Below are 20,011 nucleotides of genomic sequence, written 5' to 3' on the forward strand. Positions count from 1 at the left end.
CCCGCTTTTCCTGTATGCCACCTAACTGAAATTATGTTTGGCTAGAGTTTGAATCTGATTTATTTGAAAAATGCCCTGTAAGAAAAAAAATATTACAGGTTCTTAACAAGTTATGGAAAAGTTTTGAAATTTTAAAGACTTAAAGATGACTAGACTGCAATTTTTAATTATATACTTGATGTCATTTGGCATTACAAGTAATTATTTTTCTCACTCCTAGTCAGGGCATTGGAGGGTCAAACGACTTAAGGACCCCAGAGCCACACAGACTATCAGAGATTGTATTTAAGAGCACAGAGAGAGCTGTTTTCAGCTGGCTGTGCACCTGCTCCTTGTTGTATTTAGGCCCTTATTTTTTGATGTATTGGCACTTTCCTGCTGTGCACCCTTTGAGCTGCATACGCACTTCAGGACCACGAGGTGACAGTGACCTCAGTCTTAGAGTGCTTTCTTTTGTTACCTGGTGACTAAATGAGAGCTGAAGCTGTGTCCACGCTGTTCCCCCTTTCACAAAGGCACAAATCGGTTTAGTCTTTTTTAGGTTCACTTTAGCAAAAGAACCCATATTATCAAGTACCTGTTTTTTTGGAGGGTGTTGTTTTTTTTTTGTTTTTTTTTTCATTATTAGGTAACTCGAGTGCATTAGCAACAGCAGGTGTCTCAGCTGAGTGAGAAGGAGATGTGTGTGAAATGTGAAATTAGTGCTTCAAAAATAGCCAGAAATGATGCTAGCATTTTGTGCACCCTATCAGTCTACTGTTTGATTACATATATATATATGTATATATATATATATATATTTGTTAAACTTTCATTTAGCAAAGCTTAAAATGAGTCAGACTGAATTAGAATCAATTGCGGGTCTCTTTCTCTTTTGTGTCTCTCATTGAGGTGAATGGAGTAAATTCATTGGTTGCAAAATGTTCAGCTCTCCTTTTCTTCCCCACAGCTCGAACTCTCACAGTCCGTCTCCTCCCAGCAGCTCAAACGCCTTCAGTCTACTGAGCTCAGAGCAGGACAACCCTTCAACCAGCGGCTGCAGGTTAGTGCACCAACCACCGCTGTAACACTAAAAGTACTCCTCACCTCACAAGACAGTTGTCTCATTCTTATTTAAAACTGGCGGGAGGTTTGTTTCAGACAGGGCTATCTGTTACCCAACAGTTATTAACAGGTTTAATGACAGAGTTTAGCCTTTTCAGCATTGATGTGAGTTTGTTAGGACTGTTTAACAGCTGATGTTGGCTCTTACTAACCTGGCTGGTGTTGAGCCAATCAATCACCAGGAGGACAGCGTGTCTGGGGACAGTCCTTCAGCGCTGAGGAGACATGTATAACTGCTTGGGCTGTCAGCATTAGTTTTTTCTAAATCGCAGCCAACATTCCCGTCTTTACGAGGTTGTACCAGGTTGTACTGAGCTTTATAGCTAGAGTGATGATACAGGTATCATATGAAGGCCTAGAAGGCCTGAGGAATCCAGCAGTGACCATGGATGGATCCAACCACGTCAGGCTAGCTTCTTGGGAAGGGGAGGAATAATGCTCCAAAGTAGTGCGATGGAAAAACGGCATGGCAATTTAACAAGCATCCTTTGACCTCTGACCTCAAGATATCTTGATGAAAATGGGTTCTTTTGGTACTTATGAGTCCACTTTACAGACATGCCCATTTTATGCAAGTCCCATACAGTTTTTTACTGTCATTCGATTCCTCTGGTAAGAGTTGCTTTACATGTGTGTCATGTCAGTAAACTGTTTTGTAATGCAAAATGATGTAATTAAAAATATGCAATAACAAATGCGACTGATCGCGATTAACTAAAGAAATTTTTAATCAGGATTTTAAAAAGTCATCATTTGACAGCCCAAATAACTGCAGAAACAAATAATTTTGAGCGTACACAGCACACCACTATAAATCGCACCCACCACTAGTACAACACAAACCCACCAACGCGACGATTATTTAAACCCAGCTACCATGCAGTGTTGTAGTGAAAAATGTTACCCAAATGTTTAATGTTAACTAAGCATTTTCCTCACGGCTTCTACTTCCAGAGCAAGGGGCGATGGGGGCTGATTGTGGACTGATGTGTAGGTGTTGTGGGTGACCCGTGTAGCTTCTAGTAGGGACTCAATAAGCAATAAGGTCCGTCATTGTGGCCTAGGACGCACACACTGCTTAAAGAATGTGGTCATATGCAGCCCGGGCCACCTCTGAATTTGGTCTGAGCAATCAGATCTCAGAACACATTTATGAGGCAATTCACATCATTGCATTCACATCAGTACTTAGAGCTGTCCACCTGTGATCCGATTACCCAAGATGCATGTTAATTGCTTACAAAAAATGTGGTTTACATTTTAAGTTATATACAATTAGATCTTTTTTTCATCTATTTTTTAGTGACTGCCTTCTTGTTGTTGCATTGTCTGACTTGCTGCTGTGCGTGTGATTGTGCAACTTGCAGTAGTCAGGAGTCTGCCAAAGCCAAGACGCAGAAGGAGGTGATTAAAACTCTGAAAGAGCTGAAGCTTCACCTGCCCGCTGAGAAGAGACACAATAACAAGCCCTCCACATTGAACACCCTCAAATACGCACTGCGCTGTGTTAAACAAGTTGAAGGTAAAGTGCATTCATAGCTCTCTGTCTGTCTCCTCCCTGCTCCTCTACACAGCGCTTTTGTGTTTTAGCTGTCTGCAGTTTCATAATTCACTCCACACTCATCATGAGTGTAGCTTTTATTTGTACCGCAATGATGTCCTTTCTGTGGAATTCAGAAAGCATAGTAACAAAATAAGACATAACATTGGGGGACGGAAACTTGTGTCGGCAGATCTATGGGTAATGGTCTGTAAAGGTTTAATTTTATGATGCCTAAATGTTTACAGATGGAAATGGGCGGATAGAGGTTCAACAGTAAATTCTTCAGTTTGGTTGTTACAGAATGTGACGCAGTTGAGGGTAGCACTGAGACATTTCTCATAATTAAAAAATGTCTGTGACTTCATTGTGAATACATCATCTTTATGTTGAAATCCTTACCCAAATACATCATTGTTGTTTTCAGTAAAACACCAGTTTCCAGTGTCTGTGCTGTATTGTGTTGTGATGAGACTTTAATAAAATCACTATCTCTGTGTTGCAGCCAATGAAGAGTATTACCAGCTGCTGATGATCAATGACAGTCAGCCTTCAGGCCTGGATGTATCCTCTTATACGATAGAGGAGATAGACAGCATCACTTCTGAATACACCCTCAAAAACAACGTGAGTCACCTAATTATCTTTAATAGAAATATGTAAATCTTTTTAACTACATATACTGGTGTGAAGACTGTGAACACTTTAATTGTGTTTGAGCAGTTGAGTGCAAGTTTTTTCATTAAACCACCATTTGGATTCTGTCTCCTCAACAGGACATTTTTGCAGTAGCAGTGTCTCTCATCACAGGAAGGATAGTTTACATTTCTGATCAGGCAGCCTCCATCCTCAACTGCAAAAGAGAGGTGTTCAAGAACAGCAAGTTTGTGGAGTTCCTGACGCCGCAGGATGTTAGTGTGTTCTACAGCTTCACAACGCCGTACCGACTGCCCTCCTGGAGCATGTGCACTGGAGCAGGTACGTATTTAACTGCTACTTGGCTCTGTGCAGTCAGCAAATAATACTCAGTGTCACTTCAAAACTCATCTAAATCACTGGAATCGGACGTAAGAAAACAGTTAATAATTAGCTATAATCAATAAGCCTTAATAAACTCTGTAAATACAGAACTACACTTTGCATGATATGCTGTTGCGAGTCGTGTCTCACAATGAGCAACACACATGAGCAACATGTGTCACATGAACAGTGGAGTTACTTTAGAACTTGCACTGTCTACCTTAAGATATCTTTTCAATGCAGCTAACTTTATATCAGGTGTAACAATAGCCTAGAGTCTCAGCTGGGAGCGCCTTAAGATGTCACGTCTACCATACTGACAGTGTTCCACTGACCCCGTTATACTGGAGATGCTATTATTTTTATGTTAAAGTTGACATGTGTAGGATTTAGTTGCATCTTGCTGTGAGATTACAGATTTCAATCAACTAAATACCCCTCCTCTCACCTCTCCCCTTCCAAGCACATAAGAGAACCTACAGTGGCCTGCGGGTAATGCAAACTGGCAAAAAGCCCTCACAAGATTCAGTGTGTAGTTTGTCCTTTCTAGTTTGCTGTAGAAATAGTCAACATTTGACATTGAAATTATAATGTCTTTGTTGATCAAAATACTCTGATTCTAACATAGTTACACTTAAGATTTCAAAGTGTAAATTGTGCTGACCAGTTGAAAGCATTTAGTTTAAGTTGACCAGACTATTTAGTCATCAAAGTAATGATGTTTGTTTCTTTTCAGACAAACTGGAAAGAACAGACTGAGCTCTCTCAGTGCAAATGAACTACTGAATGGGAATGGTGTTTAGTCCAACAGATTCACAAAAAACAAAAACTACAGCTGCTAAAAGCACAGTCTGAATTCAGATGTGAAAATGTTTTCATTTCATTTTTCCAGCCACTTGGAGAGCTCATTATATCCTCTCCAGTTTAACCGATAATGCCCTGATTGACTTGCTGGTCTGTGACCATAAACCTTTTCTTCACATCCGACCCAGAGCTGAACTCAATCTGTTATAGTTTGTCCTCCATATGCCCGGAAATATTTTGTCTTCCTCACTTCAGCGAGCTTCAGTTCTGTTTAAATTCATTTCATTTAAGCGTTGAGCTGCGCCCATTAGTGGCGCTTTTTGATGTAATTAATCAAAGCTCGATCACCTGCTGGAGCTGAGACCCCATTTAGCATTCGGCCGGATTGTGTTGCTTTTGATTTAAAACATTTATCTTTTTCCCGCTTCAGAGTCATCGCCGCCTGACTGTATGCAGGAGAAGTCCTTCTTCTGTCGTATCAGGTGGGTGTGTGTTGGTTCAAACACGGTGTCGGGCCATCTGCTGCTTCTACCTGTTTGTAATTTTTATTCATGCTTTCATTCCACTCCAGATGTTTTTTCAATTAGTTTGTGACATCATAAGCTTGTGAACTGTAATCAAATGCTTTTTCCAGTCTGGTGATATACATAAAGGCATACAGACACTAACACACGCCTATCTTACTGTACTTGTAAGGACTTTCCATTGACATACATCGTTACTTTATTTCAAACCCTTCCTCATACCAAACCTTCAGTTTAATTATCAGTCTGATCTTACCAGTCGCCTGATGTATAAGTGTCATCACGCTTGAGGTTTCAAACTTAGTCTCATTAATTGTACACAGATAGGGATGGAAATGTAGCTAAACTCTGCCCCCTTGTGCTCAATACACTGAAGTCTAATATCCACAACCCTGGTCAGAGACCACTTGTTAGAACTTGTACTTCAATTTAACAGACATACTTTTGTCTTGCTTACCTTTTCTTCTGTCTAACCTTTAGTGGTGGTAAAGAGTGTGAGGGTGATCTGCAGTACTATCCGTTCCGCATGACACCCTACCTGATGAAGGTCCAGGACACAGTGCATGCTGAAGATCAGTTCTGCTGCCTCCTGCTGGCTGAGAGAGTTCACTCTGGTTATGATGGTGAGAACAATTCATAAAGAATGAGAAAAAGCATGATTAAAAATGTTTAGTTCAGTATGTTATGGCTGCTTGTTTAATGGAGGTCCTCAGTTATTATGATGCTGTATTGAAAAATGTAATTACAAATGAAAATATTATTGTAATTTAAATCCTATAATATTGTACAACTGTGGAATAGAAGAAAACATAATAACCAATTATGTTTCACAAACATGTCAGACCAAATTGTACATAAGTGCGCTATTGAGTGTGAATAGATTCTGTTGACAGTGTGTTGTTTATATATCCCAAAATAAAAAATTAGAAGTTAGCTTGAAAGGGCTTAACAATCCACAATACCCACAACATCCTCAGATGCTCTGTACAGCTAAAGGAAAAAAAAATAGCGTTAAAAACTTAGGTCATTTATTTTATTTCTATTTATAACTTCAATAATTTCTCTTTCTTAAAGCACCCAGAATTCCAACAGACAAGCGCATCTTCACCACCACACACACTCCAAGTTGTGTGTTTCAGGATGTGGATGAGAGGTAAGCCACTGCGGGACGTTTTGACTTCTAAACCAAAAGTCCTGAGTTTTTTAGTACACAGATCACCAAACTATCAGAGGATAACACAATTGGTTTGGTTGTGATTCGTGTGTATCAGGGCCGTTCCTCTCCTCGGGTACCTCCCCCAGGACCTGATAGGCACACAAATTCTCCTCCACCTGCATCCCCAGGACCGACCGATTATGTTGGCCATTCACAGAAAGAGTGAGTCCACAGAATATATAATAGATTTCAGAATTCCCAGTGATTGTACAGGAAATATGTCCTCATCATGATCTGATTGTTATTTTGGCTTTCTATGCAGTTCTTCAATTCGCAGGACAACCTTTTGATCACTCGTCCATCCGGTTTTGTGCACGAAATGGAGAATACATCATCCTTGACACCAGCTGGTCTAGTTTCGTCAACCCCTGGAGCCATAAGGTCTCCTTTGTTATCGGGAGACATAAAGTGCGCACGTAAGTGCTTTGAAGCGTTACCAAGCCACTCTTTGAATTGGTAGACAAACATTAATGAACCATTATCTATCTTGATCCACTGATGTGCGTGTTGTTTACCAGGGGGCCCGTGAATGAGGATGTTTTCGTTGTCCCGGTCTCTAATGTCCGTGAGATGAAGACCATGGACCCTGACATCCAGGAGATCACTGAGCAGATCCATCGTCTCCTGCTACAGGTGAGAGAGAATAAAGACGCACAGAAATCAGGGAAACACAGTATCGCTAACAGAAGAAGGGGTAGTTTCTTTAAGCCATGATAAATCATAAAAGCCAACAAGAACCAAGACTGTGACAGCCTGACACAGTTTAATTTTAAGACTATGGCAGCCTGCCATAGTCTTGTTGGAGCTGGACTGTTAATTAGGAGCGGTATTAAAACATCATTGGGTAAATTATAGCGCAGTAGCGGCAGAGATGAGCAGCAGAGCGTCAGGTGCATTAAAAGTGTAACTAAACAGTTGACTCTGCTGGGCCTAAAACCCCCCTTCACCTACAAAAATCTGCTGAATCTTCTCTCATCCATCGATCTGATCAGCTGTGAACGTATCAACAGATCAATTATGCACCCCACGAGTGACACTCAGCTGTGAAGGAGATGTCCGCTACCACCACACATACACTGGCAATCTGTGGAAAACACTGACTGATACAAACACCTAACGCACTAAAACAACATCTTACTTCCAAAAAACAAATAAAAACAGGTTTAAAATTGTAAAAACAACTTTCTTTCATCTTTTTCATCTTTCTTTCCTCTCTTTATCTGTGATCAGCCGGTCCATAACAGTGGGTCCAGTGGTTACAATAGCCTGAGCAGAACGGACCACCTTGTGGGCATGAGCTCCTCTAACGAGAGCCTTAACAACGGAATTGGGAGCAAGATCCGACAAGAGGAGGAGGAACCGAGGGGCGAAGCCAGACCGGTGAGTCAGTCTTTACAGTTTAGTCCAGTGAGTTCTGGCCCATGTGGCCCTTCTTGTACAGGCTGATATGTCAATGGCAGGAACTCCGTTATTGAACTTAAACACAACCATGACCTGACTTCTCAGACTAAACAGCAGGATAAATGCATATTTTTTGATTTATTAGAGCTTAAACGATTAGTCAATTAATTGATTAGTCAATCAACTGGCAAACTAATTCGCATCATCATGGATAATGAAAATAACTGTTAGTTGCAGCCCTATTAGTTGTTAAGTAATGTAAGCTAGATGAATTTGATCCAATTTGTTCTGTATTACTTTAATTTTGGATTTAATGAAGCCCACCCAGTGTGATATCCCAGAGCGCATGTGACATTTTCAAATGGTACTTTTTATGTGATCAACAGTCGAAGAATCCAAAGATTTTCAGTAGGGCTGTACCCAACTTAGAATTACCTCAGTGGAATCCAATATGGCTGTTCAATATGAATATTTGGCTGCTCTTATGGGTTTTTTGTTTGGGTTTTTTTTTATACATATACAATTTGAGAGTTAAAACAGTCGAGACATGGTGTGGCGAGACATTCAGGGTGACAGAGATGTTCATGTGATATAGCAAACAAGCCAAGTTAGCCCTCAAAGCGTATGCATGCTAAGTTGGCATACAGCAGATCAGAGATGTGCAACATACATAACAACAGAGCTTTACTACCAATATATTTTAAATCAGATGACTCTTGAGTTTTGCGTCTCTCTTTCACAGCGAACCTTTCAGGAAATCTGTAAAGGAATACATCTTCAGAAGAGCCAGGAGCAACAGACAACCAAACCAGACAACAGGAAAAGCAGTGGCAGTAAGTCCAGCTGATAACTACCTGCATATTTGTGTGAAAATAGTAACGTGTTGAGAACAGGTAGCTGGGAAAATGTTGAAAGATTGACCGCATACTGGAGTTGCCCCTAACTCCTGTCATTCCTCCAGTAGAGTCTGCACATAAGAGCTCAGCGGTGGTGCGGCCTAAAGACTCAGCAGCTCCCCTCAACTGGAAGGAGACCGCTGCCAATGTGGAGGAGACGAGGTCCTCTTTCCAGGAGGAGACGGCCTTCAATGATCAGACCGTCTACTCCTACCAGCAGATCAGCTGTCTGGACAGTGTCGTCAGGTACGAAGATAAAGATTTACATCAAGGAGCGGTAGCTGTGATCCGCCTGTGTCGGGCACAATTCCCATCCTTGTACACTAACATTTTCAAGGTTGTCGACTGTCTGACACATAATCAATATGGCAAATGCGAGCTATACCAATTGAAACGTTACAAAAATAAGGTTTCTTTGGCCCACAGAAAATATTTGACTCAGAATTCACCTCGGCTGTGATTTTTCAGACAGTGTTTTGGCACAAAACTTAATCAAGATTATTGTTATGATGGTTCTGGTAAACTTGTTTTCTTTGAGTTGTCCACTTTAATAATGTCATAAACCAAAAACTTTTGATTTTTATTTCTTGTTTTGTGATGTTGCCTACTCTTTAAGACAACTAATTAAGAAGCACAGATAGACAAATATTGACGGTGTGCTGTTATGTCTTCTGTAGGTACTTGGAGAGCTGTAATGTTCCCCTTACCATGAAGAGGAAGTGCCAGTCTTCCTCTAACACCACGTCCTCTATGTCAGACGAGGACAAACAGAAAGGACCCAACATCATGCCGATGTCTGAAGGTATGTTTTACCACTTCAGTTCACATTAGGGCTGTAACCATGACCACAATACCACAGTTATGTGATACCCACTACAAGGTTGAGGTCATGACTGTCGCCACCTTTATTTTTTTATTTTTTCCTTTTTTATTTTTTTGCTGGTGAATGTTACAGGAGTATATATAGTGAATGATATGAAATATAATCAAAACCATTATCATTGTTTAGTTATTGTTACTGGCGATTCCATCCTATGTTTAACGGCTTGTGAAAAAAAAGCTGGTCCTCATTTCAGCTTAAACATTTGATTTCTTTGAATTAATTCTGGCTTGAGTACTTGTGCTAATTTTTCAGAGGTACAGAGTTTGAACAGGTTCACATAATATAGTAACAAGCTGAGTAAGTCCGAGTTAATGTGTGCTAATTACACTGAAGATGGATCGGAAATGTGCAACAACATTTTGTGCCAACACAAGATCAATCAAACAAAAGCCAGAGACTATATAGTATTAAGTTTCTGTGAGCTGTAAATTCAGCACTTCTAAGCAAAAGGCACATGATAATGTTATCTCTTAGTCTGATTGGTAAAGCCTCTCCCTCTGCGGGCAGCTTCCTCCTTCTCACTTTGCAGCTAAATCTGGGGTAAGACACGTCCTTAGAAGTACACTGCACCCTGACAAAAAAAAAATAATAAAAAAACTGCTCAAAAGAGGATCTCAGTCGAATGAGGGGTTTCTGTCTGATGGGGGCAGCTCTAGTGAATACATTGGTTTTTCTCTGCAGTAATAAAAATCCAAAGATCACAGCTCTAGTTTCTACCAAGAAGGGATAACAGACACTTATTGTCACCTCATTATACAAAGCTTCGGCCTTTCCTTTAAATGTCTCTCTCAGACTTTACAATGCCAGATCCTTGTCAGTATCTCTTGTTCTCTGTTCTCTTTGGCAGAACCAGCCTTGTTGAAGGATCACACTGCTCTCTCAGTTTTGGAAGATCAAGACAAAAAGTCCAGTGATGCAACCACAGCTGTAGTGGGCACTTCGCTGCCCCTACCTGTACCTAACAAACCAGAAAGTGTGGTGTCCATAACCAGCCAGTGTAGCTACAGTAGCACTATAGTGCATGTTGGGGACAAGAAACCTCAACCAGAGTCAGGTACAGTGTCATGATAAAGTTTTCCTTTCAACCTAATTATTACTGTTGTTGGGTATTTATCATGCAAAGTTATCAGATCCTACAAATGTACTATTTAGACAGTTGAAGTCTTAAGTATTTTTCAACCTAGATCTTATTTTCACATGTTTTTGTGACAGACTGACTAATGGAGGCAACAATTTTTGAAATTGGTCTTGTATTAAGTGGGAACACTGCAGCTGGCAACAGTGATACAAGCTGCAATGTAACCACTCTGGGCATGTGCACACCGTCAGTTTACATTCACTTTAAAGTGCTTGTTTTTGCCATGAACAGGATCAGATTATTCTTAGTGTCTGACAACATAACGGAAAGGATCCCTACAGAGATAGACCTTTTTGTTAAAGAGCTATTGTAAATTTAGCACAAATTTAAAACACTAGTAATACTCTTAAGTGGTGCTGGAGTGATCATTATAGCCAGTAAGTGAGCCAGGCGCGACACCAAATGATGTTATGTGAAATACTGAAGCCCTTAATGGAAAATTCACCCCCAAATGACCATTAGTATATCAATTAATTCAATCAATTATCAATCAAAGTGTCATTTAGTCAGTCAAACCAAAAAACCAAATACTCAGTGCTTCCTAAACAGACAGCCCTTTCTGCGCTGAGGAGAAAGTGAAACGCATATATATATGCTCTTCAAAGCCAGACTGACAAAAACAGTCATTTCATCGTGCTTAACGGTTAAGCTGCTGGTCCACGGCTGTCTTGACAAGTTAAATTGTTTGTGTTACAGTGTAACTTTGGTGTTAAAAAGTTTGGATTCAGCAAAGTCATAGTAATAATACATACTAATGATTTAGGCAGCAGTAGACCAGCAACTCCTTTGTTCAGCCAATAAAGGCAAATAAAGGCAAAAACACCCAGAAATAGTCTTTAAAAAAGACAAAATTGTGTCTTGTCAAGTCAAGCAACCACAAGGCTTGATCAGCATTGCTTTTGCAATTTAGCAGAGTATGTTAAAGTCAATTCTCTGCTGTCACCCTCTGACATACAGAGATCATAGAGGATGTCCAGGGAGCAGGAGAGATGGTAGAGTCCAGCCAGAACCCCGGGGCTCCTCTGTCTGTCGTTTCTCCTCCCACTCAGGAGAGGGAGTCCTATAAGAAACTGGGGTTGACCAAGCAGGTTTTGGCAGCCCATACACAGAAGGAGGAGCAGACGTTTCTGTATCGCTTCAGGAAGCATCGAGGACTCACCGCACTCAAAGAAAACTGCTCTCAGTACCTGGAGCGGCAGAGAGAACAGATCACCAGCGATGGTACCTCTGAGCACCACACACTGACACATCATATCAAACACCTTTAAAGGATAATGCCAGTTTATTTAAACTGTCATATTTGTAGTTTCTATCTCTAATAATAATATTTTACTACGAAAGTTAATTGCTGGGATCTGTCTGTCTGACTGCTTGTGTTTGGCCCCGTTGGTCTTTGTCGTAGGGATGTCACTACGTTCTTAAACCTCTGCAGTTACTTTGTTGAGTCTTATCCTAAACGCTAGCAATGGTTGCTAAAATTAAGACCCAAGTTTAATCAAGTGGAGTTTACAGAGTTTATATTTATATAAACTATTTATATATATCTTTATATTAACAGAGTTTCTGAAGGAGCACTGATAGAAGGGGGATTTTTGTTTGGATGTTGACTTGAAATATCAGCAGTCTTTGCGGCAGACTTTCTGACTCAACCTTTTTTACTCATACTTGTATCTTGCTGACAAATTGTATAGTTTTCAATAATAATCACTTTTGTTTTCACAAATTACTCAAGAGATATTTTTTTTATTCCTCTTTAACCTCTAGCTGTACCTGCTGCTCGACCCTCCAAGCAGGGTGGACCGAGTGCAGAGCCCACCGCACGGCGGGGCACACGAAACAGGAAAACCAAGTCAAAGCGAGCGAAGCAGATGGAGTCTTCAGACAGCGCAGCATCTCATCACAGACAACAACATCTGCGGCCTCCTCTTCTAAACCACGGCCTTAACCCGACCTCTTGGTCTCGCTCTGACACCTCACAGTCCACTTTTCCCATGGCGTATCCCTCCATGATGCCGGGATACCCCCTCCAAGTTTACCCCGGAGCCAGTTCCATGGCTCCCCACACAAACAGCACTCTACAAGGCTTTGGGGACAATCAGGGCAACCAGGCCCCTCCCTGCCCCCCATCCATCCACCCTGCTCCCTACACCCCTATTGTGGCTGTCATGCTGCCCTTGTCCTACCCTCCAATGGCCCCCGGACTGCCCCCTTCACAGCCAGTGTACCACACAGTGATGGGTGGCTTCCCCACCCAAATGCAGCCTTTTTGTCAGGCTGCTTTTCCAGGCCAGGGCCCCTTCACAGCTCCACCTTCCTTCAATGTTCAGAACCAGGTCAACTCCCAGAACCACTTTGCTCTTCAGACAGGCTACCTGACCCCATCGTTCTACGTCCCTCCATCCTCGGAAACCCCAAAGGGCCCCGTGGTGGAGGGCCAGTCTCGCTGTTCTACGCCACAATCTGGAGGACATGGAGGCCAGGAGTCCCCACCACTGTTCCAGTCTCGCTGCAGCTCCCCCCTCAACCTGCTGGAGCTGGAGCTGTCTGTGGACCGGCAGGACAGCACCTCTGGAGGACAAGGGACTAACACGGCTGAAAGGGAGAAAGGAGCAAGTGCCAGCCAGTCCAAGGAGCTGAAGCAGGTAAAGAAGGAAACTAACCTTTTTTTGTTTGCTTTCCTCTTCCCTTTTCTTTTTCTTTTTCCTCCCAAAGTCTCCCAATGCCTGATTTTCCTCACCTGTAGCATTCTCAGTGGTGGAAAAATTCAATCCTTTACATGAGTAAAAGTACTAATACCACACTTTTAAAAAAATACTCAGTTAGAAGTTAAAATCCTGCACTGAAATTTTTACGTAAGTCAGAGTAAGTAAGTGTATTAAGGAATAAGTTATTTAAGTATTAAAAGTAAAAGTACCTACTGGAGAAAAATCTGAAAAACACCCCAAAAAAGATTGTAAAAAAACACTCCAAAACTAGAAAAAAGTTTTTTTAAAGCTACCAAGAAACTCAAAAAATAAAAACTTTTTAAAAAATGAAATAAAATAAAGGGGGAAACACTCAAAAACTCAAAATTATTAATAAAAAAAAGAAAGAACACCCATAGAAGTAAAAACTTGAAAAAACATAATAGAAAAAAACTTAAATGTTTATCAAAATAGTTGGCAATTTATTTTCTGTCATTTGACTGTTTGATTAATCAACTAATCATTGCAGCTGTACTTGTATAAACTGTTATTTAATTTATAACAAAACATCATAATTGATAAACTCTTGTGTTTTTTAATGCAAAAATCTTAATATGTAAAGTTCCTAAAACTGTCAGACAAAAGTAATGAAATAAAAAGTACAATAAAGTACACATACCTCAAATATGTACTTAAGTACAGTACTTGTGTAAATGTACTTAGTTACATTCCACCACTGAATATTCTTTAACTGTCACGATAAAATGTCGATGCCTCGCTGACATGTTTCATTGTGGGTTGTTTGAACTCCTGTTGGTGGGCTGTGGCATGTTTCCCTGAGACATTCATCCATATGTCTCTCAGCCATCGTCAGTGATCCTCCACATTATTCACAGTATTAAAGTGCACCTTTTTTCTTTACGATTGTATTGCTTTGCAATGTGTCAAGTCAGTCTAGACTCCTCAGATGAAATGTGGCCCAGGGTGTTAACACATGATGTTATTATCCCTTACACCCTTTAGCCGTCTCTCAGTCTCCTTGGTCCACCTGGACCCTTGTATTGCGAGGGCTCGCCCTGTGTCTGTGAGCGTTTTTCTTGGGATAAAGTGTGCTCTAGGCTGAGGGCTTGCAGCAAAGAGGTAGGCAAATCATCAGAAAACCTCCACACTTCTCCAATCCCATCCCTCCCTGATTCCATATGTCAATTATAACTGTAACATGATTTATGATAAGCTTTTTTTTTATCTTGCAATGTTCTTGTCTATCCAGTAAAATACTGATTTTAAGTAGAGCATGAGACTGAGAAAAGCCATAATCTGATGTGAAAAAATGACTTTAAAAATGTTAAAAGTTAAACTAAAACTTTGTTATAGTACACAGTTGTACTGAATGTATGACTCTGTGTGCACATATATGCGCTCCTTGATTTTGCATGCAAGACACAAACAGAGACTTCAGCCACACAGTTAGCATTAGCAGTGAAAACCAGTTTTAGTATCAAAAGGAAACCGGCAGCGTTGCCAGATGAGAAATGTTATGGTAACTATGGTAACAGAGGCGTAAAATTCTCATACTTTCAGGAAAATTATCCTTTGCAAGTCATAACCACAAGAATGAATAGGCGCAGTATTTTGCAAAAACACCTATTTGAATGACTTTTTGACCTGTCTCCAAATACCCAGACCACATGTCTCCATGATACGTGGAAGGGGGTATGAGTCCATTATTTCATCAGTCTGAATATTTACAATTGTAACAGCCTGCTCTTACAAAAATATATCACAAGACAACACAACTGAGAGTCGGTTTATATTCTGCATGAAGGGCAGAAGGGCTATAAGCTGAGCTAATTAAAAAGATACAGCATACCTTAGTGAGAAAGTTCAATCTCCGCTGACATTTCTGCTTGTGAGACGGCACTCACATCTACTCTGCTAAACAGCCTCATCCTCACAGTTAAAATAACTGACGAGCTAAAGAACAATGGCCCAGCAGCAGGGAGAAGACTACACTAAAACTGTCATAAAATAAGACTATTGTGTATTTATAATTGTTAAAAATTTTAAACAAAAACACAATACAGATAGAAAATCTCATTAAAAGTTTCTAAAAATACCAGGAAAACCCATCTCGCAGTTCTCATTTGTTCTGTACTGTTATTGTTATGCACTGAATATTAAATGAAATATCCCTAAAATATGTTCCTAAATCAGGTGTTGTCAGTTTGGTTGGCATATTAAGGTTGGCAACCTCTGGTCCAAAACGCGCACGATCGGCTGGAAAGAGGTCGGACGTAGAAACCAACTACTAATTTTTAACATCACACAGCGGTCAAACTATCGTAAATTATGGCACTTTTTGGCATTGTTGGTCGCACATCGTATAAAGGGCAGAATTATCGTACAAACATGATCATTATTATATATCTGGCAACGTTGCACAGTGGAAATATTTTTTTTGTCTCTTTTTTTTTAATAGATGTGACTGCAAACAAAAAAAATATTCTTCTGTTACACACGAGTAGTTTTTCCAAACTCTTAAATTTGTGGTACTTATCGATTTGCACTACTTTAAATCAGCTGCAGGCGGATCAGAATCGCAACTATGCTCGACCATATTGTGTAGCTGTGGTAATCACATGCTAACAGGTGATTGGTGAGACAACTTTCCAAGCTATTTTCATTGCTAATCGCAGAAATATACTCCAAGTTGAGTCTAAAAATACAGAGGCAGGATGCAACACGGCCGATGATACTGCACCCGCCTGTCTGATAAAGATGCAGGAGATACTGCAGTCTGCTGGCCCAAGCTGTTAAGTCAAGCTCCTCTTTAATCGCTTTCAAATGTTTTTGTTTTTGCAGGCGAGTTCACGTGGCGACGAGAATAACAGTGACGCCAACTCTTCATCCAGTGACATGCTGGACATTATTCTTCACGAGGACTCCGGCTCAGCCACCTCGGGGTCCATGGGTTCAGGGTCCAACGGCTGTGGAACTTCAGCCAGCGGGACGTCCAACAGCGGGACATCTAAGAGCAGGACGTCAGCAAGTGGGACCTCCGGCAGTGGAACAGGTCTGGACTTCAGGATGTGATGAGAACATGATTTTTGATCTTTCGTATTTCTGTCTTTTTTCAGTTAAAAAAAAAAGGTTTGAAAAGTATGACACTGTGCTCTTTGGGTTTTCTCAGGAAGCAACAACAGTAGTAAATACTTTGGCAGCGTGGACTCATCCCAGAACAGCCAGAAGGTCAAAGGTCACCTGAGCGTCAGCAAGGGAAGGCCCGTGGAGATAGAGCAGAGCGAACACTTCATCAAGTATGTACTGCAGGACCCGCTGTGGCTGCTCACTGCCAACACTGATGACAAGGTCATGATGACCTATCAGTTGCCCTCGCGGTGAGTCAGAGGACAGGAGCGTAGCCAGTAAGGAGTAGGATAAAAACTATTGTAAATCCTAAAAATTGCTGTTCTCATTGTCTTACCACCTGCTGATCTAGACTATATTCACCTTTGCCAAGCCCTTTGTATGTTGTGCTGCTGCGGGAGGAGTGCATGGAGACTCAATACATTTCTAGAGAGAATGCAAAAGTTTTGCAAGAGGACCAGAGTGTTGCAGGGGACGCAAAAGTTTATCGAGAAAACACCAAAGTGTTTATGTGTTTGTTCAGCCATCTATATTTTTGCCCACCCATGTCCCCCGAGAGGCTCTGAGCATTTGTGAGGGACAGCATGTATTAAAAAATAAAACTAGAGTCCTGAACTCTAAGCGTGATTGTTGCAGGGACCATTTGTCACCACTAAGCGGCACTGTTGCTCTAACACCGAGTCAGTAGAAATGAGGTGCCTGACATTGAATTAGACTAGAGAACTGGTATGGTTGTGAATAGTTTCCATGACAAACACTTTAAAATTAAGCATTGTTTTGTTTATTCACTCTTCTGTGATTCTGCAACATTAAGAACATATTCAACCCTCTTTTTTTTGCAAACTCTCAAAAATGTTAGTTAGATATTACTGTTGAGTATTAACTGTAGTTTGGTTTGTGTGTTTGCTTTGTCTGCAGTGACATCGAGAGAGTCCTCAGAGAAGACCGAGAGAAGCTGCGGCTGCTGCAGAAGAACCAGCCGCGCTTTTCAGAGGAGCAGAAGAAGGAGCTGATGGAGGTCCACCCCTGGATTAAGAAGGGCGGTCTGCCCAAGGCAATGGACATCAAGGTAGGAAAAGTTTCTTTTTCTTAAATTCTGCTCAGTTCATTTTAGTTCGGTTTTAATGTTGAATATCTGTAAGTCAAGATGGTTTTACAGTCTTGATTTACAGTATCTGCTGTTTAATTTTGGAAAAGAGGCTTTATGCTTGGTAGTTTGTTAAGTACATTACATCATGTTATATCGAACTAGTTAATGTAATATAAAGATTTAGACTTTCTCTCACCCTTTTGTTTCGTTTGTGCTGTTCAGGCGTGCTCCTGCTGTGCCGGCGCCTCAGAGGCAGCAGCAGCAGACCTGGACATGGGTGAAACAGAGACGGGGGAGGTTGGCTGCCAGCGGAGGCCCACAGAGGAGACCTCAAACACTGTCGTCCTTTCCTAACAGGCCCTTTGCTCTTCACACAACATTCTTCAGTACTGTCTCTCGCCGTCTCTTTAGACGTCTGAGGAAAAACAGACTTTTGTGAATGTACGAGTGCCGAACTCTGTGAGTGTTAAGTCATTCGTGTCTGTGTAGCATTTCAGGAGAGGCAGAGCCCAAAAAGTGAAATGCAGCACGTGCTCATACACCATGCAGCACAGTGGAGGTCAAACATACACCAACAACGGCAGGAAGTGGCTCCGTGGTGTTCTGACTGTGGCGATAAATGAGTGAATTCAGCATTTTGTGACGTGATCTCCGAAGTTACAACACTGTGCAACGTCAGCATGCGGTGAGAACAGGTGGAGTTAAGTTTCAGTCACTCCTGTCATGCGTAACCATCCGGCACCAAACTAATGCACTTTGGGGGTGCACTGGAAGGAGAGGAAATACATGAGCAAGACTCCTGAACTTCGGCTCTGTTTGTCCTGAGTACTCGCCGGTGTTGTATTTAGTCACTGTGAGGAAAAAAAAGTGAACATTAGTGAGCAGGCGTGGACTCACCGGCAATCAATGACTGAAGGTTTTTTTACCACTTTCATCCCCACTGGGACACCACCTACAGTCAATATATTATTCTGTTTGTGAACATGAGCTACTCTTTCTCTCAAAGCCCAAAACTAGAGAAGCAAGACTCAAACTTGAAATGTCATCAGGTAAAAAGTTTGGTGCTGCTCTGTAGACAGTAGCTGCTTTTACCCCGCCTGTTCAAGGTGAGAATATCGCACTGTTATTCTGCCTCGCTGTCCTGTATAAAAAGTTATATTGCAGAATGGGGAGACAGAGTTGTCTCGCTCCTAAGCCTACAGTGGAGGTAGCAACAATGGCAAATTGACGTCTGGAGACAGCCAGCAGGACAAGACGTGACATTTCGGACACGTGCAATCCACTGGCGGGAGATTTTAAAAAGTAGTTAGAAGCAGTTAGCAGGTAACTCAAAGAAGAACAGCAACAGAAAATGTCCACAAATTAGGAAGACGATAAAGTCCAGATCAGCGATCATTTAACAGGGACATTAAATGATTGCTGTTGCCCTGTTTTCTATTGTTACTACTGAGAGAGCGCCTCTGGAGGGTATGTTATATGTCACATAAAAAAAATGACGTTTGAAACCTCTAAGTACACATGTTACTGATCCCCAGTGGTGATGGAGGTGGTGAAAACATTTGCACTGAGAAAAAGACAATCAGGTGAAACATATACTGTAAAACTGTATTTACCCACAAACCCATCGTGTTACATTGAGAAATGATCATTCATTTTTCGAGCCACCCGTGTCAAGTGTGAAGTGATGCATCTTAGCTATTTTTTTTAAATTCCACTCAGCATTTGTTTCAGTATCAGCTGTGAAACTTGCCTCATTCAAAAAAATCCTTTATTTAATGCACTTTGATGCTTGTGTGAATGCTGTCGTTGACTCTGAGCATACAGTTATATTTTTACATACAGTACTTGTGTATAAAGATGTTTGTGTTTTTAAGTTATTTATGGCAAATCCAGCTGAAAATGCAAAGCAGGACCAAGATTATCAATATTTACTGTAAATACTGTTTTAAAAAGTGTGAAATGAAAATTAAGACAACCCCACCTACACACACACACACACGAACTGGAAATGTTGTTTATGGTGGGTGGTAAATATAAAGTGAGGAGAATATTGATGTTTTCCACAGTTTTAAGAGTGTGTCACATAACACTTGTGTGATGTTGCCCCTCATAAATATGGAGAGGAGCCTCCTGAGCATCCTGTGGAAGTGTCTGAAGCTCATTACCGTTTTGTGTGGTCACCTCAGAAGTGGAGGTTTAGGGTTATTGCACGGGTATAAAGCAGCTCAGACAGATGTCAAGAGGCTCGCCTTCACTTTGAAGCTCGTTTGTGTTCGGCAACTTGAACATTTCCTGAGTTTGTCATTTGTCTCTTCTGTTATTTGAAAAGACACTGACATCAATGCACCTTTTGTTTTATTTTCTCATTTTTAATGGTGAGCAACCTGTTATGTTTGTTAAATTTTATCTTAATAAAATAATTGACAACGATGTTAAGTGTGCGGTGAAATGTTTGCATCTGACATGTTTTTCCTGCATTCAGACAATCGGCGCATATTAGGCTGAAATGGACAAATACCTGAATCAACTGCATATGAAGTTGGACGACTCTGAGAAATCTTGCA

General features: G+C 41.0%; 1 protein-coding gene across 6 annotated transcripts in view; it reads left to right on the forward strand.

Annotated features, from left to right (window-relative positions):
- The window catches only part of per2 (period circadian clock 2), a 35,144-nt gene extending 15,267 nt beyond the window's left edge, over positions 1-19,877 (forward strand). For 2 of the 6 annotated variants that reach the window (XM_042496992.2, XM_088085500.1), the window contains exons 3-24: positions 950-1,042; positions 2,472-2,626; positions 3,150-3,271; positions 3,421-3,622; positions 4,899-4,950; positions 5,473-5,615; positions 6,067-6,145; positions 6,264-6,370; positions 6,471-6,624; positions 6,727-6,841; positions 7,439-7,588; positions 8,352-8,442; positions 8,571-8,751; positions 9,183-9,307; positions 10,236-10,442; positions 11,484-11,747; positions 12,291-13,168; positions 14,234-14,350; positions 16,073-16,283; positions 16,401-16,608; positions 17,276-17,426; positions 17,670-19,877. In XM_042496992.2, coding sequence (XP_042352926.2) covers positions 950-1,042; positions 2,472-2,626; positions 3,150-3,271; positions 3,421-3,622; positions 4,899-4,950; positions 5,473-5,615; positions 6,067-6,145; positions 6,264-6,370; positions 6,471-6,624; positions 6,727-6,841; positions 7,439-7,588; positions 8,352-8,442; positions 8,571-8,751; positions 9,183-9,307; positions 10,236-10,442; positions 11,484-11,747; positions 12,291-13,168; positions 14,234-14,350; positions 16,073-16,283; positions 16,401-16,608; positions 17,276-17,426; positions 17,670-17,801 — 3,937 coding nt within the window. In that variant the 3' untranslated portion in view covers positions 17,802-19,877. The remainder of the gene's footprint in view (positions 1-949; positions 1,043-2,471; positions 2,627-3,149; positions 3,272-3,420; positions 3,623-4,898; positions 4,951-5,472; positions 5,616-6,066; positions 6,146-6,263; positions 6,371-6,470; positions 6,625-6,726; positions 6,842-7,438; positions 7,589-8,351; positions 8,443-8,570; positions 8,752-9,182; positions 9,308-10,235; positions 10,443-11,483; positions 11,748-12,290; positions 13,169-14,233; positions 14,351-16,072; positions 16,284-16,400; positions 16,609-17,275; positions 17,427-17,669) is intronic. The other 4 variants (XM_042496994.2, XM_042496993.2, XM_042496996.2 and 1 more) reach the window with 4 other exon arrangements.
- Positions 19,878-20,011: the final 134 nt, after the last annotated feature.

Source organism: Plectropomus leopardus, chromosome 12 (genome assembly GCF_026936395.1).
Source record: "Plectropomus leopardus strain MGB_pleo_1.0 chromosome 12, ASM2693639v1, whole genome shotgun sequence".
Classification (NCBI taxonomy): domain Eukaryota; kingdom Metazoa; phylum Chordata; class Actinopteri; order Perciformes; family Serranidae; genus Plectropomus; species Plectropomus leopardus.